Source organism: Vipera berus, assembly GCF_964194415.1.
Source record: "Vipera berus genome assembly, chromosome: 2".
In the NCBI taxonomy this organism is placed as follows: Eukaryota; Metazoa; Chordata; class Lepidosauria; order Squamata; family Viperidae; genus Vipera; species Vipera berus.
In genome coordinates this window covers 150051082-150071500 of record NC_138203.1, presented here as the reverse complement: position 1 = coordinate 150071500, position 20419 = coordinate 150051082, and the positions used below count along the sequence as shown (strand labels likewise).

At 37.0% G+C, this 20419-nt stretch overlaps 1 protein-coding gene across 5 annotated transcripts in view; it reads left to right on the top strand.

Moving 5' to 3' along the window:
* ATF1 (activating transcription factor 1) overlaps window positions 1-18795 on the top strand; it is a 51182-nt gene extending 32387 nt beyond the window's left edge. For 4 of the 5 annotated variants that reach the window (XM_081318792.1, XM_081318791.1, XM_081318794.1 and 1 more), the window contains 2 exons: window positions 14801-14960; window positions 16124-16598. In XM_081318792.1, coding sequence (XP_081174918.1) covers window positions 14801-14960; window positions 16124-16268 — 305 coding nt within the window. In that variant the 3' untranslated portion in view covers window positions 16269-16598. Of the gene's footprint in view, window positions 1-14800; window positions 14961-16123; window positions 16599-16991 lie in introns of those variants that run through there. The other variant, XM_081318793.1, reaches the window with a different exon arrangement.
* Window positions 18796-20419: the final 1624 nt, after the last annotated feature.

The window sequence follows — 20419 nt, the reverse complement described above, 5'->3', positions numbered from 1 at the left end:
GGCCCAAGCAACAGGGAAAGAAGGGAGCTGGCAGTGAATGGCCACTTCTCATTCTCACTGAAGCAGCAAGCAGTGCCCTTTTTCCCACCTCCATTTGATTGGCACCAGGGAAGGCTGCTCAGTCCAGTGAATAGGCCAGAAGCAGAAGGGAAATCACGGAGAGACCAGGATGATCCATCCAACTTCCAGCTTCTGGTTGTTGAGACACCAGATGGCCTCAGTATTGTAGTTGTATTTTCTGGAGGACCTGCCAGGACCACACCGTGCTGATGAATATAAACCATTCAAGTGGCCTCTCTACCAGTGCTGACTAGCAGACTGAGATAGAGTCACCAGATGAGTTCAGAAGCAGAGAGCTTCTATCAAGGCATCTATCAAGAATAAATACATGTATCTTTGCTTCCCATTGCCGATGAGGCAAAGGAAGAACATAAGGGTACCATATTGGGGGCATTTGGAGCTCTTATGTGATGCACCATGTCAGTCACCAGAGGATGTTGGAGATGAGAAAGTGGCTTGGAGCTGGCCTAGCTAGGTCCAGTATGATGGCATCCCCTCTGAACCTGACGGATATCCCACATGGCCTTTCCCCCTCTTTCCCCATAGAATGAAGGTGGCAATATATCACCTAGTATTGGCATAAAGGAATGGAGGATCTGTTCTCCCTACTTCTGTTCAAGGGAGTGAAAACTGCAGCTTGGCATGTCATCCTGAACCTCAGACCATTGAACAATTCAATTAGCCATTGAATCTGCAGAGTGGGAATTACTGAGGTGCATGACAGACACCATTATCTAATAATCTTTTAAACTGATAAACATGCCAGAAGCTTATCTGCTCATTTCTATCACAGTTTTCTTAGATTTTCATAAGTGAAGCAACAGTCCCAGTTCAGAGCACTATTCTGAGCTGGCTTCAAGTTCACATCTGGAGCATCACCTTTGCATGCAAAAGTCTTCCCATTTGGTTAAAAGGTTTAAAAGAAACAAGGGATGAGAAGGGATGAGAAAGTTTTTGAAGAGCCTCACCCACACCCAGACCCAATAATTTTTTTTATTGAAAAGTTTTACAGTACATTTTAAAACATAAATTGACCCCACCTCCCCCAAAAGCCCACCCTTTCCACCCCCTCCCCCCAACTTCCCCCCCTCCCCCCCAAACCCCCGCCTCCCCCCCAACTTTCCAGAGCTGAATACAGGGTATTGCATCCAACAAACTTAAGCTAGAATATGCTAACTATCTATGAATACACTTTTAAGTCCTGACGCACTTTTAACTCCCATTAAGCATAACCATGGTAGAGGACAGGAAGGCCTGGAGGAACATTGTCCATAGGGTCGCGATGGGTCGGACACGACTTCGCAACTAACAACAACAACAACAAGCATAACCAAGTAATAGTACATCTTATTAAATTCTAATACTCATTCATATGCTAAATAAAACTTTTTAGTCCCATATTTATTCTGAATATAATCAATCCATCTTCTCCATTCCGAAATGTATCTTTGTTGCAATTGATCTTTCAAATATGCTGAAATTTTAGCCATTTCTGCTAGGTTCAAAACTTTTAGAGTCCACTCTTGTATAGTAGGCAGATCCTCCTTCCAATGTTGCGATACCAAAAGTCTTGCTGCCGTTATTAAATTCAACATCAATTTAGTTTCTATAACAGTACAATCTGTAATAATACCCAACAGAAATAACTGCGGGGAAAACCTTATCTTTTTCTTAAATATCTTCTGCATGTTGCACCAAATTTTAATCCAAAAAGCTTTAACTTTTTTACAAGTACACCATATATGATAATACGTTGCATCGTCACAACCACACCTCCAACATTTAGGTTGATAATTTGAATACATACATGCTAATTTTTTGGAATCTAAATGCCATCTAAAAAATATTTTATAAAAGTTCTCTCTTAAATTTTGTGCCTGTGTAAATTTCACATTTCTGACCCAGATTTTTTCCCAAGTATCCATCATTATTGGCTCCTGAATATTCTGGGCCCATTTTATCATACAGTCTTTAACAAGTTCCATTTCTGAATCTATTTCTATCAATACATTATATATCCTTCTTATATGCGCTTGACTTTGATCTCTAATTTGTTTTACCAAATTTTCATCAGTTGTAATACCAATTTTCCGATCTTCTTTCCATTTAGCTTGTATCTGCCCATACTGAAACCAAGTTTGTACTATCTTTTCTTCTTTTAAAATATTGAATGGCTTTAGTTGCCATACATTCCTTTCCAATCTAAGAATTTCTTTATATGTAATAACATCATGTTTGAATCCCAAACTTATATTTTCTATTGCATGTTTAGGTATTGTCCAAATTGGTATTTTATGATTTAACTTACATTGATATTTTTTCCAAACTCGCAACAGGGCATACCTTAATATATGTGTCTTAAAAACATTATCCACCTTTTTATCATACAATAAGTATGCATGCCAACCATATAGTAAATCACATCCCTCAATATTCAATATTCTTTCTTCTGTGAAATTAAACCAGTTACTAATTGTCGATAAAGCTGCAGCATCATAATATAATTTAAAATTGGGCATTTTATTTATTTATTTTATTAAATTTATATACCGCCCTATTCCCGTAGGACTCAGGGCGGTTTACAGGGAGAGTTAAAACAAACATACAAAAATTAAGATCAGATTAAAATTAATTAAATCAAGTCCCCAATGTAAACTAAAACCCAATAAAATTAAAACCCCTCAGCCTGGGCCAGACAGCTCGAAGAGCCATGTTTTCAGGTCCCGGCGAAATGAGCGAAGGTCGGGGGCAGTCCTATGTTCCATTGGGAGTTGGTTCCATAGGGCCAGCGCGCCCACAGAAAACGCTCTTCCCCTGGGAATAACCCGCCGGCATTCCTTAACCGGCGGTATCCTGAGAAGGCCCTCCCTGTGGGAGCGCACAGGACGAAGGGAGCTTGATGCCGGCAGCAGCTGTTCCCTCAGATAACCCGGACCCAAGGCATTTAGGGCTTTATAGGTCATCAACAGCACCTTGAATCTTACCCGAAGAGCAACCGGAAGCCAATGCAGCTCGCAGAGTAGAGGTGTTACATGGGAGTATCGGGAAACCCCCATCACAACTCGCGCGGCCGCATTCTACACCAGTTGAAGCCTCCGAGTGGTCCTCAAGGGCAGCCCCATGTAGAGAGCGTTGCAGTAGTCTAAATGGGAGGTCACAAGCGCATGAGTGACTGTGCGTAGGGCACAGATAGGGTCGCAACTGGCGCACCAGGCGAACCTGGGCAAAAGCCCCCCTGGTCACGGCTCCTATGTGGTCTTCAAAATTGAGCCATGAATCCAGGAGGACGCCCAGGTTGCGAGCCCTATCACCTCTTTCACGTATGTCTTGCATTATCTTAAGTTTTACTCTCGGTCTTTTCCCTGCTCAGATAAATTTATTAATACCTTTCTGCCATTCCTCCAAATTTGAATCTTTTTTAAGTATAGGTATCATTTGAAACAAAAATAAAAATTTTGGTAAAACATTCATTTTCACTGCTGCAATTCTTCCCAATAAAGACAATTGTAGTTTTCTCCAACTATCTAACTCTTTTTGTATTTTTTGCCATAATAATTCATAATTATTTTTATATAATTTCACATTTGAAGCTGTAATATACACCCCCAAATATTTAATCTTTTTAACTATTTCAAATCCCGTTAGTTTTTCTAGGAATTCTTTTTGTTCTATAGTCATATTTTTAGACAATATTTTAGTTTTTTGCCTATTTATCTTAAATCCAGAAACTTGTCCATATCGCAAAATTATCTCCATTAAATCTATAACCGATTGAGTTGGTTGACTTAATGTAATAACCAAGTCATCCGCAAACGCCCTTAAACTATAATCTTGATATTTTATTTTAATTCCCTTTAATTTATCTGAATCTTGTATCTTAGTAATATTTCCAATGTTAAAACAAACAGCAATGGTGACAACGGACATGCCTGTCTTGTACCTTTTTCAATTTTGCAAGCTTCTGTTAAACTGCCATTAATTATTATTTGAGCTGTTTGTTTCTGATATATTGCCCTAATAGGTTGTAAAAACGATCACCAAACTCCATCTTCTCTAATACTTTAAATAAAAATTGCTAATTCAATTGATCAAATGCCTTTTCGGCGTTCAGAAAAATCAGCGCTGCGGGGACTTGATTATTTCTTTCCAAATATTCTAATAAATTTACAATATGTCTCACATTATATTTCATTTGTCTACCACTTATAAATCCTGTTTGGTCAGTATGAATCATTTGCTGCATAACCTGCATGAATCTGTTTGCTAAAACTTTTGCAAATATGTTATAATCAATATTTAAAAGCAATATTGGTTTGTAATTTTTAGGTTGGGTAAGATCTTGATCTTCCTTTGGAATCAATGTTATAAAAGCTGTTTTCCAGGATGGAGGCACTGCTCCCCCAGATTGAATTGTTCTAAATAACTCCTTTAAAGGTTCCACTATTTCTAGTTGTAGGTTTTTATAATAAATAGCTGTCAAAACATCTGTTCCAGGAGCCTTACCCACTTTTAGTTGTTTTATTGCTAAAATAATTTCTTCAGCAGTTATTAATTGATTCATCCCTTCCCTGTGCTGTTGTGTAAGTATTGGGATATTGACTCCTTGTAGATATATCTATATCTAAACCTTGAATTGTATCACTAGCATATAATTTTGAATAAAATTCTGCAAAAACCTTTTTAATAATATTTTGTTGAAACACCTCTTTACCCTTATATTCTATTTTGTCTATATTACGTGATTTTTGTTTTTTCCTTAACAAATAAGCTAACCACCTACCTGGCCTATTAGCATTGTAAAAAGTATTATGTTTAGCATATCGTAAATTAGTTGCCACTTGATCTGCCACCAGCATGTTAAACTGCCCTCTTAACAAGTTAATTGCTTCTTTCACCCTCTTGTCAGATGGGTTCAAGATAAAGGCCCTCTCTTTCAACTTTATTTCCTCCTCTAGCTCCTTACGCTTATGTTCCAATCTACGTCTATGTTTATTATTCAAATATATTAAAACTCCTCTCATATAAGCTATACAGTACTTGCGTCCCAAACCATTTCAATTGGAGTACCCTTATGCATATTTATAATAAAAAATTCTTTCATTTGTTTTTTATATTCTTCCACATTTTCCTCATATCTAAACAAATTTTCATTTAACCTCCAAGATCTCCTGTCACCCTTCCCCTGATCCAATTCCATCCATACTGGGCTATGGTCTGATAAAGTTCTTGGACATATCTTGGATCTTCTTAACCCTAGAAAAAAATCATTAGTAGTTAGTACAAAATCAATCTTAGAAAAAGATTGATGTCTATCAGAAAAAAAGCAAAATCCCTTTCTTCCATGTTTCATTCTCTCCAGACATCTCTCAATTCCAGATCGTCTTTCATATCAAAAAAAGATTTAGGCAATCTAGCATGATTTGGAATATTTTTAAAAGTTCCTTTTTTATCTTTCTGTGTATCCAAAACTCCATTCCAATCTCCCATTAAAATACATGATTTATAATCCCATTGAATTATTTTATTATGTAGAAGTTTATAAAATTCTCCTTGTTGTCGATTGGGTGCATATATTCCAATTAAAAGTATTTTCTTCCCTTCTATTAAAAGTTCAATTATAATGTATCTTCCTTGTTTATCTGCTTCAATTAGATTAGCTGTTAAGTCCTTCTTCACATAGATAACTACTTCATTTTTCTTGTCTGGAGCAGATGCAATAAATTGTATACCCAATCTGGAATTTATCAAATATTTTTGATCTGATACACAAATGTGTGTTTCCTGCAAACAAGTAACATCATTTTTAAATTGTTTTAAATACTGAAATATTTTCTTGCTCTTTTGCGGAGAGTTTAGACCATTAACATTCCATGTTAGAAACTTTGTCGCCATCTTTTGCGACTTGAAGCTTTCGGAACGTATCTTGCAGATCCTTAAGCACCTGCCTCTTTGGTTTCGCTCTTCCCACTGCTTCAGTATTAGTGGATTCTTGAGCTGTAATTTTAAGATTCTGTTTCTGTTGTTCTTGTTGTTGTTCCTTTTGTCTGGTTGCAGCCCGTGTCATTCTTTGATACTTTGGTTCTTCTAATGATGCCAGGGGCTGCGCAGTTTCCACAGTTTGCTGTACTTCTTTTACAGTCAGCGAGGTCATTTCTTCACCTTGCTGTATACCTTCCATTTGTGCCTGTCGCGCTCCATCTTCCTTTCCTCTTGAATTCTGGGGGTGGCGGTGGACCTGCTTTCAGTACATTACAATAAAAATCTCTAGCCTTCAGAACTGTACTAAGACGATATCTTGTACCTGCATAATTCACCACTATCCCAGTTGGTATCTCCCATCTGAACTGGAGCTGTCGTTTTTTTAATTCATCTGCCAAAAAAACAAACTCTTTCCTATTTCTTAAAATTCTTGGTGGAATTTCTTTCAAAATTAAGACCTCTTGATCAGCCACTTTAAATCTATTATTATAAAAAGCTTGAATAATCGCATTTCTGATCATTCTCTTTGTAAAATAAACAACCACATCTCTTGGTAGTTTTCTTTGCCTAGCAATCCAGGAGTTGACACAAAATATTTTATCTATTTCCATTATAAAATCTTCAGCTCGCCATCCCAATATAGGTGCCACAGCCTTTGCAAGTGTCTCTTCCAAGTATTCTTGTGGATTTTCTTTCAGACCTCTTATTCTCAAGGCAAACTCCATGTCTCTATATTGTATCATTACCACCTCATCATCGATCTTATCTATTTTATTCTCAGCTTCGCACATTTTAGCTTCCAGTATCAAATTACTTTGGTTAACTTCTTCCACGTGTTCATCCAAACGCTCAATACAGCCTGCCAACCCCTGAAATGCCAGTAAAATATCCTCTCTTATTTCCTTATTTTTCTCATTAATGAGCTCCGCTATTTGCTCAGATTGAAGTTTTAAAGTTTTAAAGCCTCTTGCAGATCTTTTAATGTTAATGTTGGTGGGGGTACTGCGGGGGATGGCATCAAGGTCTGAAATGCAGATTGTTGTTGAACTGGTGATGCCCCCGCACTTCTAGAAACAGGAGCTCTAGGCAGTTTAGAAGCCATTTTAACACCCATTAACTTTCATTTCTCACTTTCACTTTTCCACCCAATCCTTATATAAAAGTCGCAATTTAGCTTAAAAGCCCAGGTTGCAACTTTGTTACTTTCCTTTTAAATCAGTGTTTTTCAACTGCTGTTCCGCGGCACACTAGTGTGCCGCGAGCTGTTGCCTGGTGTGCCGTGGGAAATTTTTTTTTTACCTCCCTCCGGAGAAGATGGCCGTGGCTGAGCTAGACGGGAGGGTGAGTTCTGGCTGGCTGAGCCCTGAGGAGGCTGTTGCCTGTTGCACGGCCTCGGCTGGGCACCGGGAGTTCCCGGTGCCGTAACAACTTGCAGAGGCCGCGGGAGATGTTGGTGTGCCGGTCCGGGTCCGCCGGGCCTGACCCGCGGCGGCGGCAACGTTTCTGAGGCCGCCGAAGATGAGTCGGGCGGCGGGGAACCTGGACCTAAAGTGGCCGGGCCGTTCCGAGCGATGGGGCGCCTGGGGCCTGCGGCGGAGTGCCTGGGAACGCCTTCTGAGCCCGTTCGGCATTTTTACTGGGCGCCGAGGCGCCGGGACCCATGGCAGCTGGAATGCTTCAATGTGAAAGAGAGAGAGAGAGGAGGGGAGGAAGGAAGGAAGGAAAAAAAGCAGGAAGAAAAATTAAAAAGAAATGCAAGTAGCTTCCAGTTTCCACAACAAGTAGAAAGCAAGAAATTGAGAGAGGGAGGGAAAGAAAGTGGGAGAGAGAAAGGCAAGAAAGAAAGGAAGAAAGATAGAAAGAAAGAAAGAGAAAAGAAAGAGAAAGAAAGAAAGAAGGAAAGAAAGAAAAATAAATGAAGGAGAAAAATGCAGAAAGAAAAATTAAAAAAAAATGCAAGTAGCTTCCAATTTCCACAACAAGTAGAAAGCAAGAAATTGAGAGAGGGAGGGAAAGAAAGTGGGAGAGAGAAAGGAAGGAAGGAAGATAAAGAAAGAAAAGAGAGGGAAGGAAGGAAGGAAGAAAGAAAAGAAGAGAAAAAAGAAAATACAGAAAGATAAATTAAAAAGAAATGCAAGCTTTCCTTTTCCTTCACAGCAAAAACAAACAAACAAAAGCCCCAAAATAAAATAAAATAAAGAGGCTAATAATAATAATTAATAATAATAATAATAATAATAATAATAATAATAATAATAATAATAATAATAAGTTGGAAGGGACCTTGGAGGTCATCTAGTCCAACCCCTTGAGAACACAGGCCATCCTCAACTTACGACCGTTCGTGTAGCGACCGTGGGGAGGCCCAACGGTGCGGAAAACGGTGGAGTGCCTCGTGATTTTTTTCATGAAACAAGTGTGCCTTTGCCCAAAAAAGGTTGAAAAACACTGTTTTAAATCTCCAAATCCATTAAATCTCTTTTGTATCAGCTTCAAATGTTTTTAAAAGAGTCTTTTACAGCTTTTAAAGACCCACTTTCTGTCTTCCTCCTTGGTCTTTTTTTCCCATTTTCTCTAAATGTTCATTCCGGCGCCATCTTCCTCCCCTTTCTTTTAATTTGAGCTTTGGAGAAGAAAAAAGGTAGCTCCCCAGAGTTAAAGATCATGTACTTGCAATTTCAAAATTCTCCTGCTCAGCTCTGCCTGCATCCGAGTAATCCAAAGTTCAGTATTGAGTGCAGGGATATTGCAGCGTCCTGCTCTGTTTAAAACAGAGGAGTCCCCGAGTCCAGAGTTAAATTCAGGCTCCGAGGGAGCTCTCACCCTTCGGCCCCCAGATTAATCACTCTGGGGGTCTAGGGGAGCTCTACCTCTACCTGAATGCTCACCCTCCCCTCTTCTCCCAAGTGGGGGGTTCCCAAGCCGCAAGACAGCTGATTGTTGCTGTTTTTGCGGCTTGAACGGAATCAAAGCGGCTGATGGTCAAGATGACCGCCATCGACGAAGCCTTGCCACCCGGAAGTCCCAGACCCAATAATTTCTATGTACTTGTAACTCTTTTTAAAAAAAAATGTTTTATTAATTTTTTTACAATAACAATCCTTAGTGCCTGGTATACAGCGTGTTGTCTTGGTTCATATATTTTGGAAAAAAAATTAGTTAATTAACAGTTAATAATAATTATTTTTTGTACTTCCATAATCAGCTTATTAATAAGTATATTTCTTTGATCTTCCCTTCTCCCAATAGTATTCTCCTTCTTCAACCTTAAACAAATATATTTCTTAATAATTTAAATGCATAAATGGTTAAATAGAAACATATTTTTCATGTTTGTACAAATAATAACGTCCATGTATGACATCTTTTTCTTATCAACATGTTTATAAAATCATAAAAATCATCTTATTAGTTCATCCATATATCCTATTTTCATAATTCTTATTTAAGCTTAATTTCCCGTTAATATTCAAACAATTCTTATCAGTCATGATTTTCTCAATATTTATCATCTAAATATCCAGATTTTCCACTTAGATACACCATATTTCATGCGTTATAAAAATACTATACTGCTTATATATCTTATGACATCTACCTATAACATCTTTTCTGATCAGTTTATATTTCACATTTTTGTAAAAGTTAATTTGCTAAATCACTATATATCCTACTTTTGAAGTTCTTATTTAAGCTTAATTTCCCCTCAGTATTTCACTCATTCCTTAGTCCTAATTCTCTTCAACTTAATTTACCTTTACATTTCAAACTTTTCATTCACATACATCATCCCAATATTTTTACACTTTATATATTATAAAAAATACTATATTACTTATATCTCTTATCCCTCTTACTGTAAGGCCTCTTTATATCCAAAGTTATCTGTTCTTTTAACTGTATTCAAGCAAATGTTTGCTCATGTAATACTCCATGTGGTAGGGTGAGTCAAATCTCTTGAATCTGTTTCTACCCACCTTTTCCCAAGTAGCTTTCCAAATTGATATATTCCACTTGCCAGGAAGTTCTTGTATTTTTGTAAGTATTGTTGGGAATGGAGAAGACAGAATGCGTAAAAGATATGCTTTTTGTCTCCCAAACTCTAATGGTTCTCCTGGCAATTCTATAGTCCATTTCTTATCTTCAGGTTTATTTTGACGTTCTGATGAATAAAGTATCTTTTCCATTTTTGTTGTTATGTCCAAGTCTTCTAGGTTTTTTCCTGTTTGTGTTAAATTATAATTCTCTTCATTTGTAGCTTTGCTGATTAAATCGTTTTCTTCTAATTTATGTTCTATTATCTGATTTGTTTGTTCATTCTTTACCATCATTTTCTGTTTTTTGATTGCGTGTTTAGATTAGAGATGTGCTCATTTATGTTGTCAAAGTTGTTTTTGATCTCTTAGTGGTTTAAAGTTATTGTCCTTTGTGTCTGTTGTAGCATTACATACATTTCCTCCTGGAAAGTATTTGTCTCATCTTGAAATGTTGCTTCTGGAGGTCTTTGATATTCCAGGCTAGGTCCTTCAGGAGTAAGTATTAAATGTGGTTTTCTGTCATTTTTTGATAAGTATATAATATCCATGTTGTCTCCCCCTTTCAAATAGTCCTTCATCAGTGCCATAGTCTCTATAATTAGCCTTGTTTGTATAGTTCTTATCTTTATATATAGTTTTTATAATCCACTGTATTTTCAGTTGTCAAGGCATCAGTAATCAGTATTTTACAACAGTTCTTTTATTCAGAGTCAGTTGTCAACCAGTCAAAATTGTAGTTCAGTATATTTAGTCATATTGAGTCCTTCCTGTAAATTCATCCCTAAAAGATTAGCCCAGAGTCAAAACTTTTTCTTTTTCTGTAAACAGTTCTTGAGTTTAGACAAAGGTCAGAGTATTTCTTTTCCTACAGGCAGTTCTTAATCTTATGGTTGGCCCAGTATGTATTCTTTCTTTGTTCCCACCCAGCTGTCTTCTGAGGGTTATTAAAGTTCAAGAGAACAGATTATTCTTTGTTTCTGGGCATCTTGCCAATTTCTGAGCCAGTGTTGTTAATGTTCTATGCTCTAGTTCTACATTATTATTATTATTATTATTATTATTATTATTATTATTATTATTATTATTATTATTATTATTATTATTATTATTATTATTATTATAACTTATATACCCCTTCTCCTGTAGGACCCAGGGCAGTTCACAAGGCAATTAAGACAATATAACAATACAAAAGTTAATAACAAATTAAAATAAATTAAATTATCCTTGATTAAATCTAAAACCTTTAACTCTAATTAAAATCCCCAATTACAATAGGTTAAAAATTAAAAGTTCTCAGTCCTGGCCGGAAAGCTCAAAGAGCCAGGTCTTCAGGTCCCGGCGGAACGAACGAAAATCTGGGGCAGTCCTGAGCTCTACGGGTAACTGGTTCCAAAGGGCAGGCGCGCCCACAGAGAAGGCCCTCCCCCTGGGTGTCGCCCTCCGGCAATCCTTTGCCAACGGCACCCTGAGAAGGCCCTCCCTGTGGGAGCGCACAGGACGAAGGGAACTTGATGCCGGCAGCAGGTGTTCCCTCAGATATCCCGGACCCAAGCCATTAGGTGTCAGTAGTAGTTTATTTTCCAGCTTTTTCAGACAAAAAATTATTATTATTATTATTATTATCATTATCATTATCATTATCATTATTTATTATTATTATTATTATTATTATTATTATTATTATTATTATTATTATTATTTCATCAAAACCCTTTAAGGTATAATCTTAGAAGTTATTTTTTAATTTCTAGATTTATCCAGACTGTAGTATTTTAACTTTGATTTCAATATATTTCTTTCCCCCCTTAAAGGTTAATTCACCGCTTCCTTCTATAAGGGAGGGGGGGTGTAGTCCCCTCCCTTCACTTTCAGAGGTTTTCTTACTTTGGGGATCTTTCCCAAGGACTTAGTTACAGAGTAGAGGAGAGAAGATCGATACTCTCACCAGTTCCAAGCATGCTGTTCACCGTTGTTCTGGTTCGTGCTCTTGGACTTCAGCTGCAAGTAGCTTGGGCTAGACGCCGGTGTGCAGCTAGCTTTTCTCCTGTCGGGTTAGAGGGCTTCCCCCGTATCATCAGGACACCCCTCTTTCTTTGTCACCTCTCCGGGGCAACTTCAGACCCATTTAGGATCCCCTGGCAGGGCGAAATCAGCTGTGGGGTGCAGAGCTCCACAATCCCACAGCTGTGTGCTACAGCGCAAAAACCAGAAATCATAATCCTTTCTGTATAATCTTATAAAATGGACTGGTATTATGCAGAATATTTAGCACAGTAACATCTGAGGCTTCAGTAGGTTGAAAACCATGCCAGTCATGCATGAAGGTGTTTATAGCAGAGGCTAAGAAAAATCTTCAGGAGAATATTTTGTGGTGAATGTAGAGAGTTCATTCAAACTTCAAATTCTTCCTTGGAAGATCTTTGTAGAGTTGTCACCTGGCTCTCTGAGTTCATGTTTATTAATTAGTGCAAGGTTAATTTATATAACTTCACAAATTTCCTCTAACAAGAAAATCTACAGAAAATAGTTTCTGGCAAAGCTCAGGACACTTCTCTTGAAAACTCCAACCCCAGAAATGGCTCTAGTATGTCTCACTGTAGAAGTTAGTATATTAGACTTACAATGAAGGTCCACTTCCTGTCGCCAGGGACAGGCCACCTAGCCTGGGGGTAGGGAACCTTGGCTCTTTTATGACTCGTGGACTTCAACTCCCAGAACCTCTGAATTCTGGGAGTTGAAGTCCACAAGTCATAAAAGAGCCAAGGTTCCCTACCCCTGACCTAGCCTATCCAAGCAGTTAGAAGAAAGTGGGGAGAGGAAATGCATCAGTACTCCATCAATTTCTTTAGCTAATTACACATAAATCTCTTCGAAATTTCTCCTCCCACAAAAAGCTGGTTTTAGTTCTTCCCCTAGAATGAGTAGTGGAATAAAATCTTTTATTGTAGAAAATGGGTATTTGCTGTTAAGTCATATGTACTATTTTCTATCATTTAACCAGTCTAACTATTTGGGAACTGTCTCTAACGCTTGAGCCATTAAATAATTAGTCCTAACCAATGATATAATACTTTTTGATTAAAAAAGTAATATTGCTTAATTTCATAAGTTTTGCAATTTTCCACTTTCTCTTTCCACATACAGATATCCATAGAAATTTCTGAAATGGGTTGAGTATTCTTGCTCATGCAGAGGAGATGACTGTTCATGCAAAATCTTTGGTTCCCTTTGACACCAAAGAGTAGTTATGCAAGGAAACTAAAGCTTATTGTAGCAGTGGCACCAGTAGTAATTGACTATGAATTATTTTTACAAGCCTCCACTTCTTCAAATTAAAGTTTCCTCCAGGGAGCAGTATGTATTCTGTGGTATATCATCCTTGATAAACAACCACTACTTTTTGTATTCCAGTACTGCCCACTTTTTCTGAGTGAGAACAATAATTGTTTCCTAACTATACCTATCTTTGATTCAAAGGACTGAAAATAAACCTCAGCCTAGAAAAGATCCGTTTTCCTTTATTAATGAAGTAGTTTTCACAGATATCCTAATTCTTAGAATTTTCCTTTTATTTTAATGCTAGTTTTGGATTATTTGAAAACAAATATGAATATAATATTTTAGATGTGAAACCTCTTGTTTAAATTTATGTCTGCTTATGCCATCTACTCGCACTGAAGATTTTGAACTGCATTTTTATGCTCAGTGCCCCATTGGTAGCTAATATTTTCAATAATTATAATTAATAATTACTTCTAAAATATGTAAGATTCCATTTATGTATAAAACTGGTATTATAAGAAAGTTTTTTGTGTAGGGTGTTCCATGCATTTATAATCTCCAACATTGCTTGCCTTTCATTGCCCATTCCATCAGATCTGGCAGAGAAGGCGTAGTGGAGGTCCTGTCTGTCAGGGAATGACAGTTGGCAGGTCCCAGGAGATGGACCTTGTCAGCCATAGCACCCACCTTTTGGAATCTTCTCCCCCCCCCCGGAAGTGAGGTTAGCTCCATCCCTCTTAACATTCCACAAAAGTATCTTCTTTTGTTCCATGTGCTTTTTTATTGTTTTCATATGACTGCTTTTATATATTTGTTGATTTTTAATTAAATACTGTATGCTGCCCAGAGTCACTTTTTTCTGAGATGGGCAGCCATATCAATTTGATGTATAAAATACATTTAAAAAGGTCTTTTCAAAAAAGACTTAATACTGTAATCCAGTCACCATTTGAGCTGACTTTTAAACAGCAAAGGACATTGCAATAGAATGGAAATGAAGGGAGAGAGCGCCAAAAGCAACTTACAGCCTTCCAGGTGTTTTATTAGCTGCAGTATTGTAAGAGAAGCTGATTTAAGGCAAGGTCCAGTGCTTTGTCTGGTGCCCATGGAGGTCCAGGCAAAGGAAACATCATTTTATATTTTCACCCTCAGTGTACTGAATGAAATTAATTTCATACGGTAAAGAAAATAACAGTATGTGCAAAAATAAAATCACTCAGATTTCCAAATTCCGTTAAAAAATTAAATGTAGGAGTCCATCATTTTCAGTATTTGCCTTTATTCTCAACCACCCCCCCCCCACTAAAATTGTATATTTGTTTCTTGCCCAACCCTAAACCTAGTGGAATCATTAATTTTATTTGGAGGGTGGAAGTGGCAATATTTCAGAGTTTGGGAATCGCTGCTTTACCGTGGGCTCTACTCTGATTCCTTAACAGCTGCATCTGGGGATATGCAGGCCTACCAGTTACGCAGAACACCAACCACCACTTCCCTTCCACAAACAGTTGTGATGACAACTCCTGTGTCCTTGACATCTCAGTCAACCAAAACAGATGATCCCCAACTAAAACGAGAAATAAGGCTGATGAAAAATAGGTATTTACTTTCCACTTATGTTCTGAAAAGAGATCTTGTGTACAGAAATTACCAATAGGTTTCAGTCTTTTATCTTGCCTAAGGAATATTATTTCCTTCTAAATATTATAAATATTATATTGCCTACTTTTTTCCTGATTTTACTTTATTTTGGAGTGGGAAATGCCTTTGTTTAAAAATGCCTTATTTCAAGAAATAAAGGGAAAAAGAATTGTTGTTTTTAATAAATAAGAAAACAAGATTCTTGAAAAATAAATTTAATGTATCCCCCTAGGAGCCTTAGTTTTTTCACTTGTGCTTCATAATGAAAAAGTATTGTGAAACATTTCATCACGTATACCCAGTGGTGGGATTCAGCCGTTTTGCACCAGTTCAGCAGAACCGGTAGCTAGTTTTTGGTTCCCCAGGCCCAGAATGGACTTTTGGAAGCGGCATCCACACAGAGAACCAGTTGTTCCCATATTTGAATCCCACCACTGCATGTACCATACTGATGGATCACTTGAACTTCTACCCTTTGTGATTTTTAATGTGTCAAACGTCTGAAGTAAAACCCTATATAGGCTTCAGACTATATTACATCCTTCTGTGGGTACTTAGTTTGAGGCCATATTCAGTGGACATACGGTTATTTTGTTCCTTAACATTACAGCAGATTTATACATAGTTACAGTACCTTGCTTTTTCTTGGACTCATTTAACTGTAGACAGTCTTGACAGTTGATTTTATTTGGTATAAAATATTTAAAAAGTGCTCAGCATTTATTTCAAAATTTAGTTGAAAATTAAATCAGATCTTTATTACTGCCAAAGATCAGCAAAAGGAGGGAAGAGTACTGTCAATTAAAAACATAAAAAGTTCATCAAAGGTTAAAAATAATAAGCTAAAAAGATATAAAACAAAGTTCTATATATAAAACAAAGAAGGGGTAGGAGCATAAGATGAATGTAGGGGAGCACATGGCAGACCATGTAAATCACAATACAGAGCACTCTAGAATGACAAATCTATACTTAACCTGGCAAGGGAAATGCCCTAATCATCATTTAAAGAAATAATAATAATAATAATGGCCACCATCTTCTCTAAGCAAAAATGGAATGTTCGTAAAATATGTTGAATTTTATATCGTAATTAACATATTTTTGCTTTTGGATTTCAGAGAAGCCGCTCGAGAATGCCGTAGAAAAAAGAAAGAGTATGTTAAATGCCTTGAAAATCGAGTTGCTGTCCTTGAAAACCAGAACAAAACTTTAATTGAAGAACTAAAAACTTTAAAAGATCTTTATTGCCATAAAAGTGTGTAAGAAAAGAAGGTAGAAGCTTTTTTGCGACTATCAGGGGGAATTTGATTTTTTTAAAAAATTAAAATGAAAGGTCAAAAATCTCTGTTCAAATTCTACAACTTAAAGACTTAAAATATTATTTGAAATTGTTGCATGGCAGAGTACCAAAAGAAAGCATGAAATTGTGTGAAGCCATTCCTCTGGCACAACTGGAATCTTGATTAAATCAGGCTATATGGACATGTACCTTCTGTCAATCGAACAATTGGATTTCATGAGCTGTAGTTTAATTTTAAATGCTTGTTAACTTTTGATTGCAGTTAAATTGCAGATAAACTAAAATTGCCATCAGCTATAAATGTCTATTAACATATTTAATCAGGATATATTCATGTTTATTCTTTAACCCATCATACTATACCTGTGCACATAAATTTACAAGCAGTCAACTGCACATCTGCAGTGAGCATTCATTCAGAGTCTATAAGCTCCAAATCCATGCATTCAGAGTGCCCAGTTGTGTGGTTTCTATTTACTTTTGTCATATTAGTGCACGGGGTCACCTGTATTTTTTGTATAACTGGCACAGTTCTCATAAGAAGGATTTTTAGTTTGTATACATATTTTTTTCCTTCAGATTGGAAATTCTAAGCTGCACTAATTTGTTGAGACTATAGAGATGATTTCAAAGGCAGACAATTTAAATTTTTTAATGTTGATATTATTTTTTAATATTGATAAAAGCAAAGGATTCCTTGTGATTGGAGGCACCTGAAGACATGAAATATATACCAATCATAGTTATTACAATGTTTGCTGTTTTATACAACTGAACAAATTCTACTGGAGAACACCTTAACTATTTTTGCCTAGGCATTTAATCATAGGTAAGAAAAATGTCTGAAAAATGAATTCAAGTGAATGTGCATCATGTATGCTATTTGAAGATCCTGTTCCTGGCATACAATGACTGAACAAATGCCAGGATCCTTAGCTCTGCCCATTTTATACCACAGAAAAACCAAAGATAATGCACAGAGAGAAACATTGAAGTACTTAATTTCAAGACTCTATTTGTGAACCTAATAGTAATTTGTTAAAATAATTCTGATTTTTATAAAGAAGTAATCCAGCTGAAATTGATCTCAGATATATTTTTATAGTTAAAATATTTACCTTTTATATGGGTATTTTAGATATGTACAATTTCAGAAAGCAAATATTTTTATCTCAGATTGTCAACTTTATATTTGTAGAATTTTTTGAGAAAATAAAGCCTATTTCTGTACTTTCATCTGGTAGGGATTAACAAAAATATTCTTGAATATTTTGGGGTGGGGGAAAGGTTCCTATTCATAGAAAAATGCATGGATCTTTTCAATATGAAGATGCTGTCAGGGATAATTATGTTACTTTGCTTTCTTATTTTCAAGAAATGTTAAAGATTTATTTTGCATACCTAGTGAATGTTAAGCCAAGAGTTGTTGCCACAATACTTAATCATTCCAATGATGCCCTTTGAAATTATGCCATTAAATGCATTTCAATCCGTATTTTAGGCCGTGAAGATGCTGTTATACTGCTGCATATGTTAAAATTCTGGGCAATTTTGAGATGATCATGATACAGCATTCCGTAGAAAATGCCATGAAATCATTCCTTCTGCTGCCATCCGCCCCATGGATTAGAGAACAGAACAGCAGAATATTTCAAAACAGCTAGGGAATTATGCAGAAAATTGTTAATAAACTTTAAAACAAAAATGACAGTGCCTTTCTCTCCCAAAACTGTTAAGCTTCCAAGAGCTAAAGAAGAAAAGAAGCTACATGGATTTCTGCAGTTTTGGGGTAAACATATCAAAAAATGTTTTAACCTGTACAATAGGCTTGACACATCTGATGTAACCTCACCCAGCAAAAAACAACAACTGGAAATGGAAAGCCCTCTTTAAAAAAAATCCAATCCTTGAAAATAAGCCATATGCTTCTCTTGATTCTGTTCTCTTTTAAAGACTTAAAGGGGGTGGGGGGGGGGGCTACTTACCACTTTTTATTGCCTAAGTTGGGCATAGGCAATTTAATGCTTACCAGGTATACTGGACTGAAGTTCACATCTCACCTGATGTGATGGACAAAAAGGATTATGAGAAGTTGTGATCCATGAATCTGGAGGGCAACAAGTTGCCTATCTCTGTACTTAAAATATTCTGAAAAAAGACATTGGGATTCTGGGAATGGGTATCTTTGGAAGCTCCTCTTCAGGGCTCCATTTTTTGCAGGCAGAAGCAGAGCTAGGTAAGCCTCAGCAGCCAGTGCTATGTGGTGATGTAACATAGAGGGCTGATGTTCAGGGTGAAATGTAGCCGAAGCTATTAGTTTTGCACCAGAGCTCCATAGTTATGTACTGTGGAGAGAAGGGTATATATACATATATATGTGTGTGTGTGTGCACATGAACTTTTCCAATTATTTATCCTCACCTGAATGTTGAACTCTTAAAAAAATGCCTATGATATATGTCTATAGAAACTTTTAATAAATAAAACTTATCAAAAAGTGCCTAGTTATTTCTTTAAAAATAATCTCTAAATATGGTGCGCATGCACATACACGCACAATGTCAGATTGCAAACCCATCATCCCAACAACGCAAATCTGCTTTGCCACATTGTTCACATGTATAAAATTGCGAACAGCTGCTGTTCATAAAACAGAGCACCTGTGTTGTTAGTCTCTCCTATGGATCGCAACCACCAAGTCTAATGTACAGTATATAGCTCCTACAGCTGAATTCACTTCTGTGCTTTTGTTAATTTCATCATGTTCAGAAGAGAATTGATGTTTTCAGATTTAACACCAACATTTGACATTTAACATATAAATTCTGATACCTATATGATTTTTTGCTAATCTTAGCTCAATATTGCTATATGTGTTCAAAATATATTTAATAGTAGCAAAAATGCTTTGGTATTCAGAAACTATTAAAATATGTTTTAGAACAATATGAGGCTTTTAAAAAACAACTATGCAGCCTGCTGATGAACTAAACTTGATTTGCATTGCAACATTATTCCACATTATCACTAATTTCATGTACTATTTAACATGATTGACAGTATCAAGTATTAGTAAATTCAGTAACGTCCAGTGGATTAGCTATTTGATGAAAGAAACCTTAATCTTAATTTTTAAACAATTTAAACATTTTCAAGAATAAAAATAATCAAAAATATTTTCCAATTTGTTCAGCCTTCAGAAGATCTAATACTTATTTTCCCATATGAAATTAAATAGCAGTTGTTCATTAGCCTCAAAAATGTCAGTTCTAGTTAATTGGTACATGGATGGGGGACCATCAGGAATAACCAGAGTTGTTATATCAGGATGTTGAAAATATACCCTGGAAGGAAGCAATGGGCAACCAATCTCACTTTGCTGTGAAGAAAAAGAATTGAGCCAGCCAATAGTTGCAATTTTTTTTAACTAGCTATGGAATACATAACAAGATAGACTTGTAAGTCAGGGTCCCCAACCCCTGGTCTGTGGACCGGTACCGGGCTGTGGCATGCCAGCAATAAGTCCATAGAAAGCCCCATCTGCAATAAGTCCATACAAAGCCCCATCCGTGGGATGCAGGCAACACACAAAACCACACACACTCCAGTCTGGAGAAACTCCACAGAACCGGTCCCTGGTGCCCAAAATGTTGGGAACCTATTTTGTAAGGAATGGATGGCTTTTACAGAGGACACTGGATGAAGCAGGTTATCTGGACTTTTTTTTCAGTCTGGATCCATGCCAGGGCACAGCACTGAAACAACATTGACCGCATTTGACTACCTTTGGAAGGCTCAGGATGATGCAACTATTCTGGCCATCCTGGGCCTTTCAGTGGCTTTCAGTACCATTGATCATGATATCCTGGACTACCTTCAAAGTTAGGAATGAGAGACACTGTGTTATAGTGGTTCTCCTTCCTCTGTGACTGGTTGCAGTCGGTGGTGTTAGGAAAGAAGGGATCAAGCTCTAGGGCAGTGGTGGCAAACCTATGGCACGTGTGCCAGAGGTGGCACTCGGAGCCCTCACTGTGGGCACACTCACCATGCCCTGGAGATGGCAACCGTCCCTCTTCAAGCAGCCACCCACTAACTCGCCGAGGTCCCATGTGGC